Raw genomic sequence first — 20,345 nt, forward strand, 5'->3', positions numbered from 1 at the left:
AAACACATAATTGTATCTCAAGACATCTTGCAGTCAGATACTGTCTTGTGTTACAACATTAGAGACTGAGGGGACGGCTAAGTACATGGTTTCATAATTTTTAAAAATTATTAAGAATATTAATATCAAATTTCACTTTGAATTTACTAATTTAATCAGGGAGTGAGCTGATGTTTTCTTTTGCTTAATGAATTTCTTTATATAGAAAATAGAATGATTTCATCTATGGGTATATTCACATACTGCTTCTGTATACCCTAAAAGTATTTTTTAACTCAGAGCTGAAGAGCTGAAAGTCTCAAGCTGAGAGTGCGTTACAGTGAGTAACTGATTACTTCATTACCTAGAGTCATCAACTGTTAACATCTAGCCACACCTCCTCCGTATCTTTCTGCACACGCATATACTACCCTTTTGCCAAACCACTTGAAAGTAGGTGATAGATATCATTCCACTCCTAAATTCTTTTTTTATCCAGCTTTATTGAGGTATAATTGAGAAATAAAAGTTGTATGTATTTAAGGTGTACAATGTGATTTTTTATATATGTATATATTATGAAATGATTACCACAATCAAGCTAATTAATGTATCAGTCACTTCACACACTTTGTAATGAGAACACTTTTAAGATCTACTCTTCTTAGCAAGTTATGGGTGTACCATACAGTATTATTAACTTTAGCCGTCATGCTATAAATTAGAGCTGTAGAACATATTCATCTTACATGATTGAAACTTTGTACTCCTTGACCAACATCTCCCCATTTCCGCCACCCACTAGCCCTTGGTAACCACCATTCTGTTCTCTGCTTCTACAAATTCAACTTTTTTATATTCCACATATAAATGAGATCATGCCATATTTGTGTCTGGTTTCTTTCATCCTCTAGGTTCATCCATGTTTTCACAAATGGCAAGATTTTTTTTAAAGCTAAATAATATTTTATTTATATCTATATCTATAGTTATATCTTACCTATCTATCTATCTATCTATCTATCATCTATCTATCTATCTGTCTATCTATCTATATATATATAGGTCTATCTATCTGTATCACATTTTCTTTATCCATTTATCCATTGACGGAAACTTAGATTGTTTCCATACCTGGGCTATTGTAAATAAGGCTACAGTGAACAGGGGTGCAGATATCTCTTTGAGATACTGATTTCATTACTTTTGGATATATATATTCAGAAGTGGGATCAGTGGATCATATGATAGTTCTATTTTTAATTTTTTGAGGAGTCTTCATACTGTTATCCATAGTGGCTTTACCAATTTACATTGCCACCACTAGTACACAAGGGTTCTCTTCACATCCTCTCCAGTATTTATCTTTTGTCTTTTTGATAATGGCTGTCCCAACAGGTGTGAGGTGACATCTCATTTTAGTGTTGATTTGCATTTCCCTGATGGTTAGTGATGTTGAGCACCTTCTTGTATACCTGTTGCCCATTTGTATGCCTTTTTTGAGAAATGCCTATTCATGTCCTTAGCCCATTTTCAAAATTGGCTTAATTGTTTTTTTGCTATCAAGTTCTGTGATTTCTTACATATTTTGGTTATGAATCCCTTATTAGTGTACAGTTTGCACATATTTTCTTCCATTCTTCATACTGTCTCTTCACTTTGTTTCCTTTGCTGTGCAGTAGTTTTTTAGTTTGATGCAATCTCATAGGTCTGTTTTTGCTTTTGTAGCCTATGCTTTTGGAATCATATCCAAAAAATAATTCCCAAGCCTTACGTCAGAAAGCTTTTCCCTTATGTTTTCTTCTAATAGTTTTACTGTTTCAGATCTTACATTTAAGTCTTTAATCTATTTTGAGTTGATTTTTGTGTATGATGTGTGATGGGGTACCATTTCATTTTTCTGAATATGCATATCCCAATGCCATTTATTGATGAGACTGTCCTTTCCTCATTGTGTGTTCTTGGCATCCTTGTTGAAGACAACTTGTCTGTAAATACATGGATTATTTCTGGGCTCTCCATTTTGTTCCATTGGCCTATATGTTTGTTTTTATGCCAGTACCATACTGTTGATTACTATAGCTTAGTAATATGTTTTGAAATAAGGAAATGTGATACCTCCAGCTTTGTTCTTGCTCAGGTTTACTTCAGCTATTTGAGGTCTTTTGCAGTTCCATTTGACTTTTAGGGTTGTTGTTTCTATTTTTGTGAAAAGTGCTGTTGGAATTTTGATACGAATTGCATTGAATCTGTAGTCTACTCCTCAGTTCTTCAGTCTGCATCTCTCAAGGACAAGTACATCTTTTTTTCTTGACGAGCACAACATCATAATCACACTGAAGAAAATCAGCATTAATTCAGAAGTGTATTCCAGCATGTATTGCACCATTTATCTCAATTGTCTCTAAAAATAACTCTCATACCTGGTTATTTGTTCTGCCCCAAAATCCAATCAAAGTTTGTTCATTGCATCTGGCCTTTATGTTCTTTTAGTCCTCCAGCAATCTAGGATATCTTTTTCATGATATCAAAGATTTTGTAGAGTCCAGTTGTCCCATTGAATGCCCCATGTTCAGGAATTTGTCACTTTCTTCGTGATTAGATTCAGATCAGATTTCTAGTAAGAAATATAATAGGTGATATTATGCACCTACCACTCCACCACATCAGTGGACTCATAATGTCAGGCTGTAGCACAATTAGTGATGTCAAAACTGAATGTTTGGTTAAGATGGTGACCAGGTTTCTCTATTGTAAGAGCACATTTTTTTCCCTTTGTAATTTATAATATGTGGGAGTGATTCTTTAAGACTGTAAATATCCTGTTCCCACACCATCCTTCTACCTAGTAATTTTAGCATTTATGGCTTATGCTGTCCAAATCAGTTTAACATTGACTGTTACAGCATTGTGATTTTTCAAATATTCTGTCATTTTATGTCACTGGTTAGTTAAAACATTCTATTCACTTTCTTAGAGAATCATCATTATTTGAATTTATACTTTTTTGCCATTGCCAGGAGAAAAACTTTCAAAACAGCAGCTGCATAATTCTAACATCATTAAGAAATTAAGAGCTAAAGACAGAGAAAATGAAAATATTATTGCAAAGCTGAACAAAAAAGTTAAAGAGCTAGAAGAAGAGTTACAACATTTAAAACAGGTGAATATTAACCATTCTCTGCACATATATATTGTTATTACTTCCAGTATGGTTTGTAAAACATTTGGGATGATTTATTGAGGTATATCATTTGGAAAGAATTTTTCAAGCAATTTAATAGTGAATGTTGGGACTTCCCTGGCAATCCAGGGAAGCTGCCGTGCTTCCACTGCCGGGGGCGCCGGTTTGGTCCCCGGTCAGGGAACTAAGATATCACATACCCTGTGGCATGGCCAAAAAAAAAAAAAAAAAAGAAGAAGTGAATGTTAAGATTCTTCTTCGTTATTATAATACTTGAGATTCGTGGAATACAGTTATTTCCTGTGGTGTTTTTTATTGAAAAATACGTTTGTTTTTATAATATAGGTCCTTGATGGCAAAGAAGAGGTTGAGAAACAACATAGAGAAAATATTAAGAAACTAAATTCTGTGGTAGAACGCCAAGAGAAGGATCTTGGCCGACTTCAAGTAGACATGAATGAACTTGAAGAAAAGAACCGAAGTATTCAAGCTGCTCTTGATAGTGCATACAAGTAAGAAAATGAACAAATGTGCAACTCACTTAAAATCAGTTATCAGAGCAGGATGTTGGAGAAACACTTTTTTCATTATCTGATCACTAGTAACATTTATAAACTTACCTATATATGAACTTGTGACCGGTTAAAGCAAATTCGACAGAGAGTCCTCACTGTAGTCACTGTTTATTGTGTGAACTCTTCCTCATTCTGTAGATCTCATGGAAATCTACCCGGAAACTTCATTAATTTGGTCATGTAATTAACTATATTATTTTAACTTAAAAATCATCTATTTAATTTTTTAAGAGAACTTACTGATCTCCACAAAGCCAATGCTGCAAAGGATAGTGAGGCCCAGGAAGCTGCTCTAAGTCGTGAAATGAGAGCTAAAGAAGAACTTTCTGCAGCACTGGAGAAGGCCCAAGAAGAAGCCCATCAGCAGCAAGAAACATTAGTGATTCAAGTAAGCATTAGATGAAAAATTAGTCTTTAAAATCTTTGTGCTTCTGCAAAATAAAGAATCTGTTAATTTGAATCAAACCTTATGTAGTGGCACATGTGTTACATTTTCTTTATAATCCTGTTGGGCTTATAAATCCTGTTGGGCTTATTTTCTGAGAGTACTGGATTGTGCCAAGCTTAATCAATTGTGTTTTTTTTAAACTGTTGTTAAAGTGATGCTTACATTATACCAGTATTGCTTATTTTGGGGGGGGAATTTCAGACTTATTTGAGGACACTGTGAAATCTAGGGATGTTCTTACCAGGGAAATGCATGAATGCAGATAAATACTAAACATTGCATATAATTTCAGGAGAATCTGTTTAACTCCTGAGCTCATTCATAGCATCTGTGGGAGTCCATGGACCTCAAATGAAGGAAGAAAACCAACATTTGTCAGGCTTTGTCTTATAAAATCATCATTTGATATATATTTGGGTTATTTACACTTTTAAATTTTATTTATTTATTTTTATTGAGGTGTAGTTGATTGATGTACAATATTATGTAAATTTCAGGTGTACAACGTAGTAATTCACAATTTTTAAAGGTTATACTCCATTTTTAGTTATTATCAAATATTGGCTATATTCCCTGTGTTGTACAATATATCCTTGTAGCTTATTTATTTTATACATAGTAGTTTGTACCTCTTAGTCCCCTACTTCTAATTTTCTCCTCCCCACTTCTCTCTTCCCTCTGATAACCACTAGTTTGTTCTCTAAATCTGAGTCTGTTTCTTTTTTGTTATATTTACTAGTTTTATTTTTTAGATTCCACATATAAATGATATTATACAGTGTTTGTTGTTCTCTGACTTATGTTACTAATCATCCATGTTGTTGCACATGGCAAAATTTGAGTCTTTTTATGGCTGAGTAATATTCCACTATATATATACCATATACTATGTATGTATGTATATACACACACACCATATATATATATATATATATATATATATATATATATATATGTATGTATGTATATGTATGTATATATCTCCATTCATCTGTTGATGGACACTTAGGTTGCTTCCATATCTTGGCTATTGTAAATAATGCTGCTATGAACATTGGGGTGCCTGTATCTTTTCAAATTAGTGTTTTCATTTCCTTTGGATATATACCCAGAAGTCTTTACACTTTTTGGTTATTATGAATAATGCTGCTATAAACATTAATTTACAAATTTTTATGTGAACACATATTTTAAATTCTCTTAGATATATACCCTTGGGTCATATGGTAATCCGTTGTTTAACTTTTTCAGGAACTATCAAACTTTTCCACAGCTGCTGAACCATTTTATGTTCCCACCAACCATGTATGAGGGTTTCAGTTTCTCTACATTCTTGCCAGTATTTGTCATTGTCTTTTTTTTTTTTCATTATAGCCCTTTTAGGGGTGTAAAATGGTATCTGAGTGTGGTACTGATTTACATTCCCTTATTGATTAATGATGTTGAGCATCTTTTTATGTGCTTATTGACCATTTATGTATCTCCTTTGGAGAAATTTATTCAAATGTTTAAATCCTTTGCCCATTTTTTATATTATCTTTTTATTGTTCATTTGTAAGAGTTCTTTATATATTCTGCATATTAGACCCTTATCAAATGTAGGATTTGCAAATATTTTCTCCCATTCTATAGGTTGTCTTTTACTTTCTTCATAGTGTCCTTTGATACACAAAAGTTCAATAAATTTTGATGAAGTCCAGCTTACCTGTTTTTATTTCTGTTGCTTGTGCTTTGGGCATCACATTTAAGAAACTGTTGCCTAATTCAACATCATGCAGGTTTTCACCTGTTTCTTTCTACAGTTCTTATAGTCTTAGTTCTCACATTTAGATCTTTTACATGTGAATATCAAATTGTTCCAGCACTACTTGTTGAACAGACTGTTCTTCCCTCATTGACCTCAGTGCACTTTTGATTTAATTTCACAGGGATATGTAAAACATTTACATGATTCCTAAGTGTGAAAGCTGTATAACAAAATATATTAAGATAACATTTACTTCCAACTTAGCCCCTCCCTACTCCCTTTCTTTGCCTGTAAATAACCATTTCATTAGTGTTTCTATTTGTAAATGCAAGAAAACATACATATCTACATTTACTTATATACCCCCCACATATATATACACACCTACACTTATACACACATTTGTTTGTATCTCTCTCATCCTTCCTACATAAAATATAGTTTACTATTTATACTGTTTTACAGCTTGCTTTACTTACCTAATAAAACATCCTGGTGATCATTCCATGGTAGAGCATAGAGCTTTTTAAAAAATTCCTTTTGGGCTTCCCTGGTGGCGCAGTGGTTGAGAGTCCACCTGCCAATGCAGGGGACACGGGTTCGTGCCCCGGTCTGGGAAGATCCCACGTGCCGCGGAGCGGTTGGGCCCGTGAGCCGTGGCCGTTGAGCCTGCGCGTCTGGAGCCTGTGCTCTGCAATGGGAGAGGCCACAACAGTGAGAGGCCCACATACCGCAAAAAAAAAAAAAAAAAAAAAAAAAATTCCTTTTTATAGTCTTATAGTATATCATTGTGTGAATATACCATTCAGTCAGTTCCTATTAATGGATATTTGGGTTGTTTCTGATATTTTGCTGTTGTAAATTACACCATGGTCCATACACCCCTTGTGCTTCTGCCACTCCCTCACTGGGATAGATAAAATATTAATATTTTAAATTAAAAGTACTCGAACGTAATAAAAAATTGTGGGAATGGGAGATAGAGAGTATATGGGGTTACCATTCAAAAAATCATCACCTTTTACAAGTCCTACCAGTTTTGTGTATTAACTTCTTGTCCTTATCTCCATGTACATATTTTTTATAATATATATATAATTTTATAGTTTTTTCATTTAAGATTAAGTTGTACATTTCTACGTTTTTTATGTTCATTTTAATTTTTATTGGGTATATTCATGTTGTATCCACATTTATAAAAATAAATGACTGCTAATAGATATTAACAATATTTCTTGTTTTGTTTGTTTTTGTTAGTCTAGCTAACAGTGTAGAGAACATCTTTGTATGTTTACAGATCTGCTTCCATAGAGTAAATTCTCAGGACTAGGACGATCAGATGAAAGAATGTAAGAAGTTTGATGATTATGTTGCCATAACGCTTTCCAAAAAGGCTGTAGCAGTTTACAACCTGTGCAGCTGTGTATGAATATAGCAACTAGTTTTTATAGCTCATATAGCTCCTATCACATTCTGCCTTACACTACAAACGTTTATGGATGCATTGTCTTTCCTCCTATACTGTATGGCAGTGGCTGGGCCTTGTACATATTTATATGCTTTGTGTGTGTGTGTGTGTGTGTGTGCCTTATTGAGCTTTCCTAAGTACATATTGAATACATATGGCTCGGGGATTGCCTGAAGAATGGGATGTGTGGTAATCATACGTAAAAGCTCATTGGATAGTAAAGAGTATTATACATGAACAGTAAGTCAACACAATAAAAAATATGTAGTTAGCAGGAAATTATAGATAATATTGTGATATTGGTTGTGATAGTGTTGTTGGTTCTCCTAATACAGGTGGGGGACCTTAGGCTGGCACTGCAACGTGCAGAACAAGCAGCTGCCAGAAAAGAGGATTATTTACGTCATGAGATCAGTGAACTCCAGCAGGTACTGTCAGAGTTTCCCTAAACACAAATCTGAGATGCGTTTTTCAAGAAATAAAAAATGACTCAGTGAGGTAATGTTCTTAGAGTTGAGAAGATTACTCCCATACTTATCATTTGCTGTATTTTTGTGGCTTATGTGGATAAAACCAGAGTGGGCACCTTAAAAATGTATAAGAAAAGCCCTAATTTTGTTTTCTAGAAAATAATTTTATCATGATAGATATGTAGTATATTCAGTATTGTTTTTTCATTTGTAATGGCCGATTTATTAATTATCAGTCTGTGATTACTGTGGGGCAGATAAGCAATGCCTAGTTTTTATGCTACTGCTCTGTTAATTTCAGTCAATGAACATGTACAGGAAAAGGGGGAGAAAATGCCCCTCAGATTGATTTTTCTGTTTTTATAAATACTTAGAAATATTTGGATGAGGAGGCAACTACTGGGAGGTTTGGATGATACTCTTTATTATCTTAAGGTATTCAAAGGCTGTCTTTATCTTAGAAATGCTCTGTAAAGAAGCATTTATTTAGTTACTCTGTTGCACAACTTAACTGTAACTTAAGGCTTGAGTAGTTAGAAAATAATTTAATAAAAAATCATTTTATCTTGGAGAAATAGTTTTTCCCAGAAATCTCTCATAAAGTTTCTTTGCTAGCATTTTTAGTGTTTTTTTTGCTGTCAGTAGTAATGACTTAAGAATGTCATGATTCAGAGACTCCAGGAAGCAGAGAATCGAAACCAAGAACTGAGTCAAAGTGTTTCATCAACAACAAGACCATTGCTTCGACAGATAGAAAATTTGCAGGCAACTCTAGCGTCCCAGACGTCATCATGGGAGAAGTTAGAGAAGAATCTTTCTGATAGACTTGGTAACTGCTTTAGTTCTTAAGGTCAATGTAGAAGCCCTTCCATCTTGTTTTAGAATTAGGGTAATGGTATGAAATTGAAATTCACTTGATCTCATGGTTTCATTTTGTGTCTAACTTGTAGATTTTTACCTCTTCTCCTCTTTTACATTTATTTTCTAATACCTTAATTGACTCTTTCAAAACATTTCTTACACGATGTGTCTGGTAGTGTCTAAAATACTTCCATGTCATTCTTACATTCATTTTTACAAACTATTGTGCTCAACTGTTTTCTTGTCCATTGCTAAGTCTGACCTCATTCTAGCTTGTCTGCAGTAGTGTAGGAAGTAGGGATCAGACATGATTCTAGTCAGTGGTAGAATTCCAAGAGCAGAGCTAGGTCTAAGTTAGATTAAGGTCAAATTCTAGTAGACAGATGCTGTGGAGTCTTAAGATTCCATATTTTACTTCTTTACAGAAATGCTCTAGGTTGCCCTTCTGTGCTGTTAATAAAAAGAAAATTATTCTTCTAAGATACTTATTCAAGCACAGAAGATGTACATATTAGATATCCCAGAAGCTAGCAAATGGTGAAAAATTCCTGTGTCCATTCTATGCCTAAAATTAACTGTAATTTGAGAGACATCATGGTGTAGTGATAAAAGCAGACGTGAATGGGTGTCAGGAGACTTGGACTCAGGGTTTTTATGTTTTGTTTTGAATCACCCAGTCAGACAGTCTGGAGCAAGACACTTACCTTCTCTGGACTACACCCTGAAAATCATGAGGGGTGAACTAGATTAGTCACTTTCAAACAGTATTCAGTAGATCCCTTGTATGTCTTAGGGCTGGCTGTCATGGTGAGAGGGAAGCTTGATAAGTAAGCTGCTGGGCTCCCTCCAGGCTGCTTTAATGAAAGTAGTGCCTCCTTTATCTTTTTCTTTTTTTTTTTTTTTTTTTGCCCCTTGTAGCTCCATGTAAGATTTTGTCTGGAAATAGATTTATCTGCTCAAAAAGAAAAATCACTGAACAGATGAACCTTCATATATTGTTTAATTTCTAGGTATGAATTTTAGGTCTATTATTTATCTTGGACCACTTTTTGAGACCCATTTGTTATGAAATATGAGATATCTGAAAATGACACCTTCTGAAACAAATATTTATTTAGCAATAAAATGAAAGCAAGAAGCCATTATTTTTGTGGCTTTTAAACTGGAGCCTACACAGCCTCAGGGATATGTGGTATTGTACTGGAATGTAGGCAAAGCCACAGAACAAACATACTGTATAATGCTATAAATAAGAGCATAGATACAGTATAGAACAGAATTTATAATGTAAAATAGAGATATTGTTAGGTCTACTTTGGTGGGAAAAAATATGAAAATTCTTGCCTTTGTTAAATCTCAGAATTTTATCCACTAGTCCTTTTTTTTTTTTTTTTTTTTTGCGGTACGCGGGCCTCTCACTGCTGTGGCCTCTCCTGTTGCGGAGCACAGCCTCCGGACGCGCAGGCCCAGTGGCCATGGCTCATGGGCCCAGCTGCTCCGCGGCATGTGGGATCCTCCCGGACCGGGGCACGAACTCGTGTCCCCTGCATCGGCAGGCGGACTCTCAACCCCTGCGCCACCAGGGAAGCCCCACTAGTCCTTTTTTTTAAATTGTAATTGTCAGTTGAGCTAACTGTAGGTTCATATGCAGTTATAAGAAATGATATAGAATGGTCCCTTGCATGCTTTCCCCAATATCCATATGTTAACACTTCGCAAAATTATAGTAGAATATCACAATCAAGGTATTGACTTTGAAACAACCTTCTGATTTTATTGATTTCCCCAGTTTTACTGGTACTCACTTGTGTGTATGTATGTATGTGTGTCTATGTATGTATTAAGTTTTATACAAGTTTACCACTTGTGTAGGTTCATGTATCCATCACTACAGTCAAGATATTGAATAGTTCTAACACCACCAAGATCCCTCATTTTGCCCTTTAAAATCATACTTAGCACCCTCATGGCCCTCCCTCCCTGTCTCAAATCCCTGGCAACCACTAATCCTCTACTTCTAAAATTTTGGAATTTCAAAAGGTTATGTAAATGTGGAACTTCCCTGGCAGTCCAGTGGTTAAGACTCCGTGTTTCCATTGCAGGGGGCACGGGTTCGATCCCTGGTTGGGGAACTAAGATCCCACATGCCGCACGGCACTGCCAAAAAAAAAATTTTTTTTTATGTAAATAGAATTGTATAACATGTGACATTTTGGGGATTGGCTTTTTTTGCTCAGTGTAATTTCTTGGAGATTCATACAAGTTCTTGTGTGTATCAATGATTTAGTCTTTATTGCTGAGTGTTTTTGCTTTTTAAAAAAAAATATTTATTTATTTATTTTGGCTGCACTGGGTCTTAGTTGAGGCATGAGGGCTTCTTAGTTGCAGCACGTGGACTTAGTTGTGGCATGCAGACGCTTAGTTGCGGCATGCACGCGGGATCTAGTTCCCTGACCAGAGATCGAAACTGTGCCCCCTACATTGGGAGCATGGAGTCCTACCCACTGGACCACCAGAGAAGTCCCTGCTGAGTGTTTTTCCATGTATGTAGCACATCTTGTTTAAACATGTACCTGACGAAGGATGTCTGGGCTGGATCTAGACTTTGTATGGATAAAGCTGCTGTGAACATTCATGTACAGGTTTTAGTGTGAACTTAAGTTTTCATTTCTTTGGATAAATGCCCAAGTGTGCATTTGCTGGGTTGTATGGGTAGTTGCATGTTTAGTTTTTTAAGAAAATGCCAAATTGTTTTCCAAAGTGTCTGTATCTATGAGAATAATCCAGTTTTTCTACATCCTTGCCAGCATTTTCTTTCAGTGTTGTCCCTATTTTTTCCTTTAGTCATTCAGACAGGTGTGTAGTGATGCCTTACTATGATTTTAATTTGCATTTTCCTCATGAAAGATGGTGAATGTCAGTTTATGTGCTTATTTTCCATTTGTACATCCTCTTCGGTGAAATGTTTATGTCTTTTGCCCATTTTCTAATTGGATTGTTAGTATTTTCACTGGTGAGTTTTGAGACTTCATTATGTATTCTAGGTGCTAGTCTTAGATAACATGGTTTGCATTTATTTCCTCCAAGTCTGTAGCTTGTATTTTCATCTTTTTCACATAGAACAAAAGTTTAAAATTTTGAAGAAGTCCGGTTTATCAGTTTTTCTCATTATGGCTCATGCTCTTTGTGTCAAACCTAAGTACTCTTTGCCTATCCCTAGGTCCTGAAGATTTCTTCTGTTTTTTTTGAAAAGTTTTATAGTTTTTTTTTTCAGTTGAAGTATAGTTGACTTAAAATATTATATCAGTTTCAGGTGTACAACAGTAATTTGACATTTTTATAGATTATACTTCATATAAAGTTATGATAAAATATTGACTATATTCCCTATGCTGTACATTACATCCTTGTAACTTTTCTATTTTATACCTAGTAGTTTGTACCTGTTAATCCGCTTCACCTGTTTTACCCATCCCCTCATTATATTTTGTTTTACACTTAAGTGTATGATCCATTTGAGTTAATTTTCATATGCTCTGTGAAGGTTAGTTTGAAGTTCTTTTTTTTTTTTTTTTTCTTTGACTATCCAATTGACCCAGCACTGTTTGTTGATTCACTACTCTGTTGATACATGACTCTACTTTCAAATTAAAATATTTTGGTGAAAAAAGTGATAAAACACATATAAATTAAGATTTTTTTTGTCTCTGTAGTCAGGCCTGCCTTAGTCAATGAGTACTTACAGTTTTAAGTGTGGCTATTTGCATCATTAAAAGTTTGAAGTCAGAATCTACTTGTCATCTTGGCCTCTTGAATGTATGTATATGTGATTTTTCTTTTTTACGCTACAATCAGGTGAATCCCAGACCTTGTTGGCAGCAGCAGTTGAGAGAGAACGTGCGGCCACAGAAGAACTTCTTGCCAACAAAATTCAAATGTCTTCCATGGAGTCACAGAATTCTCTCTTAAGACAAGAAAATAGTAGATTTCAGGCCCAGCTAGAATCAGAGAAAAATAGGCTAAGAAAACTAGAGGATGAAAATAATAGGTGAGCATGTTTCTTGAGTGTTATTCTTGATAGTTTCATGACATTTTAAAGCACTTTAAAAAATGTGTTATTGGTTTTTAGCTTCATTGCACTGAGAACTGAAAATACATATTTTTAGTGTTTAAAGTCAGAGTCATTAGTAATAGGATATTATACCAAGATAGGACCGGGGTTCAATGAACCTTGCATAGGCTCTCGAAATTGGGTGGCATGTTCTGAATGTATTTGCATTTTCCAGAGAAAGGATTCATTGCTTTAATCAGATTTTTTAAAGGAGTCTTTTACCACAAAATAGTTTGAAGACCACTCACTGGAGTTATTTTTATATTACAGGGGTTTAAGTATTGTTCCAGTCTTTCTAAATAAAGGTCTGGGCTCTTTGGAAACCACAAGCTATAAAATCCATCTATGTGAAGTTATATTAAGGCTGTGATTAGGGGTTTTATCCTCTGAGTTCTTCCTTGGAATTTTACTTTAAAAAAAAAGTAGTCAAGTAAAAATGATTCATGAAGTAAAATATATGAACTTTTGCAGACATTTTCATAGACCTCCCTAATAAGCCTTTGTAGAATCTGAACATATTGTAGAATGGTGGTATTCAAAATTCTCTTTAGAAAAAACGTCTCTTTTTAAATGAAATCTTAATCCAGAGAACCAATAAATAAGATACGTGAAGTAGTAGTTCAGTTTTTGAATAAAACCCAAGTCATCTGGAAAATTCAGTTGGAAAATAAAGCTGATAATAAAAATGACTACTAAGTATATAACTGGAGTTAATAAAGTAGTGAGTTTTTAATAGTCTGTACTATCATCTTTTTTGTTTTAATTCCCTTTGGCTTAATAGGTACCAGGTTGAATTAGAAAACCTAAAAGGTGAATATGTAAGAACACTTGAAGAGACAAGGAAAGAAAAGGTATTTCGATTAGTGTTCGCTCACCTCTTAGGGCTTCCATTAGAGAATGGTTGGGGATGGTAGCGAACTAATGAGATGACAAGATAAAATGGGTGATGTTTCTGCTTTTGGAACTTGATCTTGAGTAGTGAAACAAATAGGAGTGTATACCTTATGTTCCTAAACTTTGAGATTGACTTATGATGATGACTTAGTATCACAGAAATTATCTAACTGTATCTCTCTCTCCATTAGACACTGTTGAATAGTCAGTTAGAAATGGAGAAAATGAAAGTTGAACAGGAAAGGAAGAAAGCAATTTTCACTCAAGAAGCAATAAAAGAAAAGGTATTAAATTTTGTTTTCTTTTTGATGTAACCAGTTATAGCTGTTGTGATTAATCATTAATTGTTTTGTAATTTTAGCTACACTTTATAAATACCATTTCTTATGTCTAAAATCAATAGAGTGATGAATTCTAGTAGTATAATCAGTGTTCTGCTCAGAGTGGATCCAAAGTAATTTGAGGGCTTCCCTGGTGGCGCAGTGGTTGAGAGTCCGCCTGCCAATGCAGGGGACACGGGTTCGTGCCCCGGTCTGGGAGGATCCCACGTGCCGCGGAGCGGCTGGGCCCGTGAGCCATGGCCGCTGAGCCTGCGCCTCCGGAGCCTGTGCTCCGCAATGGGAGAGGCCACAACAGTGAGAGGCCCGCGTACCGCAAAGATCAAAAAAAAAAAAACAAAGTAATTTGAGTTTATGCAAAGATATCTGTGATTTCTAGGATTTGAATTACAGAACCTCTTGCCCCTTTTAAAATGAATTTTTGTGGTCTCTCACTGACACTGATGCACCTCATTTGGCCCATAGGCACCTTGGGAGTGAAACTGGTTTGTTCACTTTCTTTCTGGTTAATGAAGTTAATTTTTCTGAAGTGAGTTTCCTATATTTAAAGGATTGGAGTATACTCAGGAGTAAGCATAATACATTAAAACTACCTGTATGTGCATTGATTGAAATTACCTTTTGAATTTATTTGGTTTAAAAAAATACAGTAAAAATAAAATGGATAAGCCAGAAACTTTATGGTTTGTAAATCTCATTGGTAATCTTATTCTAAAGAACAGGTTTAATTGGTGGTATGTTATATAATATGAAACAATTAGTTCATATAATTGTTCCATTAAAAACATTCTCATTCCATTAAAAATAAACCAAATTATGTTGTTATAATATAAATGAGATGATTTGACCAAGTTTGTCTACACTTTTAAATTACTAAATATTGTGCCTTTGATAAGACTTAAGATATCTGTAACATTTTATGAGGAAATTAGAATGAATCTTTGTTGTCATTGATCGTAGAAAACTTTCTTGCTTTTTTATTTATCATTTTACTCTTTAATCTGAACTGAATTTTTTTTTTCTTTACACCTTAAGGAACGGAAGCCATTTTCTGTTTCTAGCACTCCCACAATGTCACGCTCAAGTTCGATAAGTGGAGTTGATATGGCAGGGCTACAAACATCTTTTATGTCTCAGGTGATGTTTTATTTCTTACACGTGTTTAATTCTTAGACTGAATAATGATAAAGAGAATGTGCAGATAGCAGTTCAACTCTCACCGTGATCTTGCTATTCTATAGGCAATTTATCTGCATATTTGTAAGGGAGTGCTAATTGCACTGAGGAAATAGAGATGGTTTTCTGCCTTTGAGAAAGTCATAGACATTTTAAAGTAAGAATTGACCAAACCATTTTGTTTGACACTTACGAACAGTCTGTAGTAACTGAATAACTATATATGCTTTCTTTAATTAACACAGGATGAGCTTCATGATCACTCATTTGGACCAATGTCTGTGTCAGCAAATGGAAGCAATCTTTATGATGCTGTAAGGATGGGAGCAGGATCAAGCATTATTGAAAATCTACAGTCTCAGCTAAAGCTAAGGGAAGGAGAAATTACTCATTTACAGGTATTAGAAAAATTAAATGTGCTGTAGAAGTAAATGACATTTTGAGGCCCAATGAGTAGCACCCTTCATTTCCACCTGTATTCTGAACAAATTGAGAAATAAAATGAAATAGTGACACCTGAAGCCCCAAGTAAATCATATATATTAACGATAAAGGCTGGTTGGAGAAATTAGCCAAGAATGAAAGTTCAGTGGGCCTTCTGAGTGCCAGAATTTGGGAGACTGTCACAGGAAATGCTTGGCTGGAGTAGGCCACCCCATGTGCGACAGCCTGCCATGATAAGACTTAGAGGCATCTAGGAGCAGAGAGCTCCTTGCAGGCAGCTTTTTCCAAACACGAAAAAAGGGAAGTTGCTGAGCTGAGCATAGCCATTCTATTCTTCCCAGATTCTCCGCTTAGGTAAGTTGCTCCAGCTCCCCGTATGAGGAGAGAGTAAAGGTGATGAGAGAGATTAGGACTATAACATCCTAGACATGAAAGGAAACATGGTGAGTGGAGCATCCTCCCATCTTGCTTTTCAGAAACTTAATGCGGTGACAAATGTTAAAACGTTTTACCTGTTTTCATTGTTACACTTGATACACTCGAAAGTGGAACTTTCCTCTTCTATTTTTATTATATGATTTTAGTTGAAAATATTACTGTATTAAAGAAGATGTCCTTGAATTGGAAGAAAATAGATCAGAATAATCTTATTACCTGTTATGTTTGTGTAGCCCACTGTTAATGCTTAAGGGCACAAATGAACTTCTTTGGTAGTTGATAGATTCTACCAATGTGACCTACATGGTTGGCACTACATTAAAGTTTGTTTTTATTTCTCTGGGTTTTTGTAGTAATTTAGCATAACTGAAATATATGCTATTTCCTTAGAGAAAAATGTAGAGTTGCCTGTTTCAAACAGATGATTAAATTTTCTTCAGTTCTTTATCTCTCATAGTAAACCCTATAAATGGTATACTTTTGAGGAAAGTTGAAACCGTTTTTGTGCCTCTGTTTCCTTTTACCAGGAGCTAGCTTATGGTTATATGTTCACATATCTATTTCTTAAAAAATAGCACATTAAATATGGTTATATTAGTGGGATTATTAAACAAGATATATTTTGATTTAAATCACTTCCTGGTAATGTTTCTCAGCTAGAAATTGGCAATCTAGAGAAAACACGCTCCATAATGGCTGAAGAGCTAGTTAAATTAACAAATCAAAATGATGAACTTGAAGAGAAAGTGAAGGAGATACCCAAACTTCGAACTCAGCTAAGAGTAAGTATTCTTCACTCTTATTTTTAGTTTACATAAAATGCATATGTATATGTTAGTGTTTTCTTTGATAATTAAAGAGTATTAATATTTGAGTGAAGAACTTTAAAAATGAATCTTATCTTGTCACATCACACATTCAGAGTAATGTTCACAATCATGTTTAGGAACTAGATTTCATTTGGCCAAGGCTCATTAATAATCCTGCACTTTTGCATGATCTGAGTAGTATTTTATTGATTGATGTTATATGTATCCTCACAATTAGCATATTTGGTATTGGAAGTTGCTCTTAAGCCATATATGAGAATAGATTTTCTTTTGACTTTTCTTGGGTAAATGCCAGGTAATACTTAAACCACAGTGAACCATAGAGACTGAAATTTCATCAAACATGCTGAAATTACTGGGAGAAAAGACAGATTAAGCTATATATGGGGAGAATTGTAGATTTAGTGAAAAGATATGTTAAGATTAATAGCCATCTGGCTTATTTTGTTTTTTTTATTCTTTTATTCCAACAGACCGAGGTGTGAGTTGAATTTTTATGAGAGATGACTATATACTTTTATTTAGATTGCAAGGTCTTTACTGGTGGCTCGTTTATGATAATATAAATATAATATTAAAGATTTTCTGTACAGTTACTTAAAAATTGTAAACAAATATATTTTATAGGATTTGGATCAAAGATACAACACTATTCTGCAGATGTATGGAGAAAAAGCAGAAGAGGCAGAAGAACTTCGATTAGATCTTGAAGATGTAAAAAATATGTATAAGACTCAAATAGATGAACTTTTAAGACAAAGGCTTAGTTAACTTCTGAAAATTACATTCCCATCGAACTGAATGTAAACATTTAATATCTAAGTACAGATATCCAATAAATTCTTTTATAGAATTAGAAAGTGGAATTTACTGTAGCACTCAAAAATTGAAAAAAATTGTTTTATAGTATATAGTAATATTTCCAGTTAAATTATTTTGTGCAGTATTTGAACTTTATTTTTAAAACTATTCTTTAAAGATTTATTTTTTACAGTCTTTTTTTTTTTTTTTTTTTTTTGCCTTGACTAGCACAGAGATTTATTACTTTATCCTCATGTCAATATGGTTAGGGAAGGAGAATGGTGTTATATATTGTAGATATATAAGTAATGGTGTCTATAATTTATATGTTTTTGTATATATTGAGAACATTTAAAGAGTGATAGTAACATATTGACACTTTGAAATCTTTCACACTTAAGTCTTCAGTACGTCTAATTACTATTTATGAAAATGGACATTGTGTTCAAGTAAAAAAATTATTAAACCTGCAGTTATTAAATCTTGAACTCATATTTTTCTTTTGGAAAAAAATCACTCTCTGAAGTTTAAAGGATAAATAATTTAAACTTTAAAAGTTTTGTGGTCTCAAATTTTATTTCACTCACAATTAAGTCTGTACAAATTTTGGTACCTATTTGGAGAAAGCTATAGCTATTCAAAGTTATCTAGGCATAATTGAATAGTGGAAAAATCTACTTACAGTCATTTTGTGATGGTATCATTAACATTTTAGTAGTTTTGAAGATGTATTGTTTTACTACCCTATAAAATGAATCAAAAGTAATTAAATTACTAATATAATTTTCTTTTTAAAAATTAATTGTTCACATTTTGTAAAGCCTAATTTTTTGCGCATTAAAAGTATATGTTTGATATTCATAATATTCGTAACAAAATAGAGAAATTATAGGAGTTAAATTTGGCATTTTGCAATTTTCTGTGGTTTATCATTTAATTTTTTTCTTGAACCTTTAAGCTGAAAAATAGTGTGGAATAGCTGAAAAAAGTTAACTATGCCTTCCTCTCAGCTGTGTTTTAGACTTGTGAAATATTTTGATACATTTTATTACTGAAAGTCATTTAGCTGCCTTTACTTGAAAGTAGGAACACTCACTTAACTTCTAGTTACATTTTTTTTTTTTTTTTTTTTTTTTTTTGCGGTATGCGGGCCTCTCACTGTTGTGGCCTCTCCCGTTGCGGAGCACAGGCTCCGGATGCGCAGGCCCAGCGGCCATGGCTCACGGGCCCAGCCGCTCCGCGGCATATGGGATCCTCCCAGACCGGGGCACGAACCCGTATCCCCTGCATCGGCAGGCGGACTCTCAACCACTGCGCCACCAGGGAGGCCCTAGTTACATTTTAAACACTAGAACTTCAGCTATAGGTAAGCCATGTTGAAGATTTTGGAATGCCTTTCAGGGCAATTCAAGTGACCTCATTTTTGTTCTTTTTGCATTCAAGACAGTATTTCTGTCAGTGAATCTCTGATTTGTAGCATTAATAAATATTCTTTCCGTGTGAGCCAAATTCATAAAAATAATTTTCTATATTTTAGTGGTAAAAAGCAGTTTAATAGCTTTCTGTCAGCTTTTTTTTTTTTTCCCAGGGGCTGACAGAGAATGACAAAACTGATAGCAATAAGAAATGTACAGAATTAGAAAATATAGGAAACTTAAGTTGCAAATTCTGTCAAGTGTTTGAAACTAGAAGTTTAGGAATTATGAAATTGTTCTTTTAACATATCCATTAGTGAGGAAAAAAACCCAAAAACCCTTCAGTTGTGGAGAAAAGATTGAAATAAAATTCCTTTACCTTTCAATTTCATAATATTATACATTCTCTTAATCCATATTAACATTAATAAAATCAACTCAACTTAAAATTTTAAAGTGTTCTCAGTTTATTTAATTTAAGATAAACAGCTATTTAATATTTAGGTCTTCGGCTGTATATTACAGTATATTGTTCTTTATCCACAAATTAATAGCTGATGTTCATACAGATCTTATTTTATTATGCACTTAGATTTCTCAATACATTTGTAAGTTGAGAAGGTGTATTGAATTGCTTTCTTGAAAAACTCCACTAAGTGGCAGAATACCTATTGAATGTTGGTTGCTGTATTTTGCTGTTTGTCATTAAAACTTATCTGTCCATATTCTAGAAAATATTTATATTTTAATAAAGAAAATAGATCGCAGTCAGATGTTTCCATTCTTGAAAGAAAATAGGTAATATAAATGATAACAATGTAAAGAATATAAACAAAGAATAGAGGGGTTGTGAACATTGTTGTTTCATATATAGACAACTAAGCACAGACTGTGGGCATCCTTCTAACTCTTGGGAAGTTGAATTGAGAGTACCATTTCTTTCTTTTTCTTTACCTCTTTTTTGAGAACTTCCAGTTGTACAGTGTTTAACATATGGGGATGTATCAAATATATCTATACTTTGATTTAAGATATTCTAAATATGGATAATTTCTAACCTAGGAAAACATGTAGTTTAAGTAAGTGAAAAGAAAAGTTCAGGAAAATTTTTTTCTTGTAATCCTTCATTTGGCATTTGATTTATTAATTAAAAGTTTTATTTAAAT

The 20,345-nt window shown here is 34.0% G+C and overlaps 1 protein-coding gene across 1 annotated transcript in view; it reads left to right on the forward strand.

Annotated features, from left to right (window-relative positions):
• TMF1 (TATA element modulatory factor 1) overlaps positions 1-19,946 on the forward strand; it is a 30,874-nt gene extending 10,928 nt beyond the window's left edge. The window contains exons 6-17 of the mRNA XM_082637418.1: positions 3,000-3,142; positions 3,509-3,675; positions 3,970-4,126; positions 7,737-7,829; positions 8,544-8,700; positions 12,588-12,780; positions 13,625-13,694; positions 13,929-14,021; positions 15,111-15,212; positions 15,497-15,649; positions 16,790-16,915; positions 17,591-19,946. Coding sequence (XP_082493544.1) covers positions 3,000-3,142; positions 3,509-3,675; positions 3,970-4,126; positions 7,737-7,829; positions 8,544-8,700; positions 12,588-12,780; positions 13,625-13,694; positions 13,929-14,021; positions 15,111-15,212; positions 15,497-15,649; positions 16,790-16,915; positions 17,591-17,734 — 1,598 coding nt within the window. The 3' untranslated portion in view covers positions 17,735-19,946. The remainder of the gene's footprint in view (positions 1-2,999; positions 3,143-3,508; positions 3,676-3,969; positions 4,127-7,736; positions 7,830-8,543; positions 8,701-12,587; positions 12,781-13,624; positions 13,695-13,928; positions 14,022-15,110; positions 15,213-15,496; positions 15,650-16,789; positions 16,916-17,590) is intronic.
• Positions 19,947-20,345: the final 399 nt, after the last annotated feature.

This window comes from Mesoplodon mirus (assembly GCF_964341445.2).
Source record: "Mesoplodon mirus genome assembly, chromosome: 12".
Lineage (NCBI taxonomy): Eukaryota > Metazoa > Chordata > Mammalia > Artiodactyla > Ziphiidae > Mesoplodon > Mesoplodon mirus.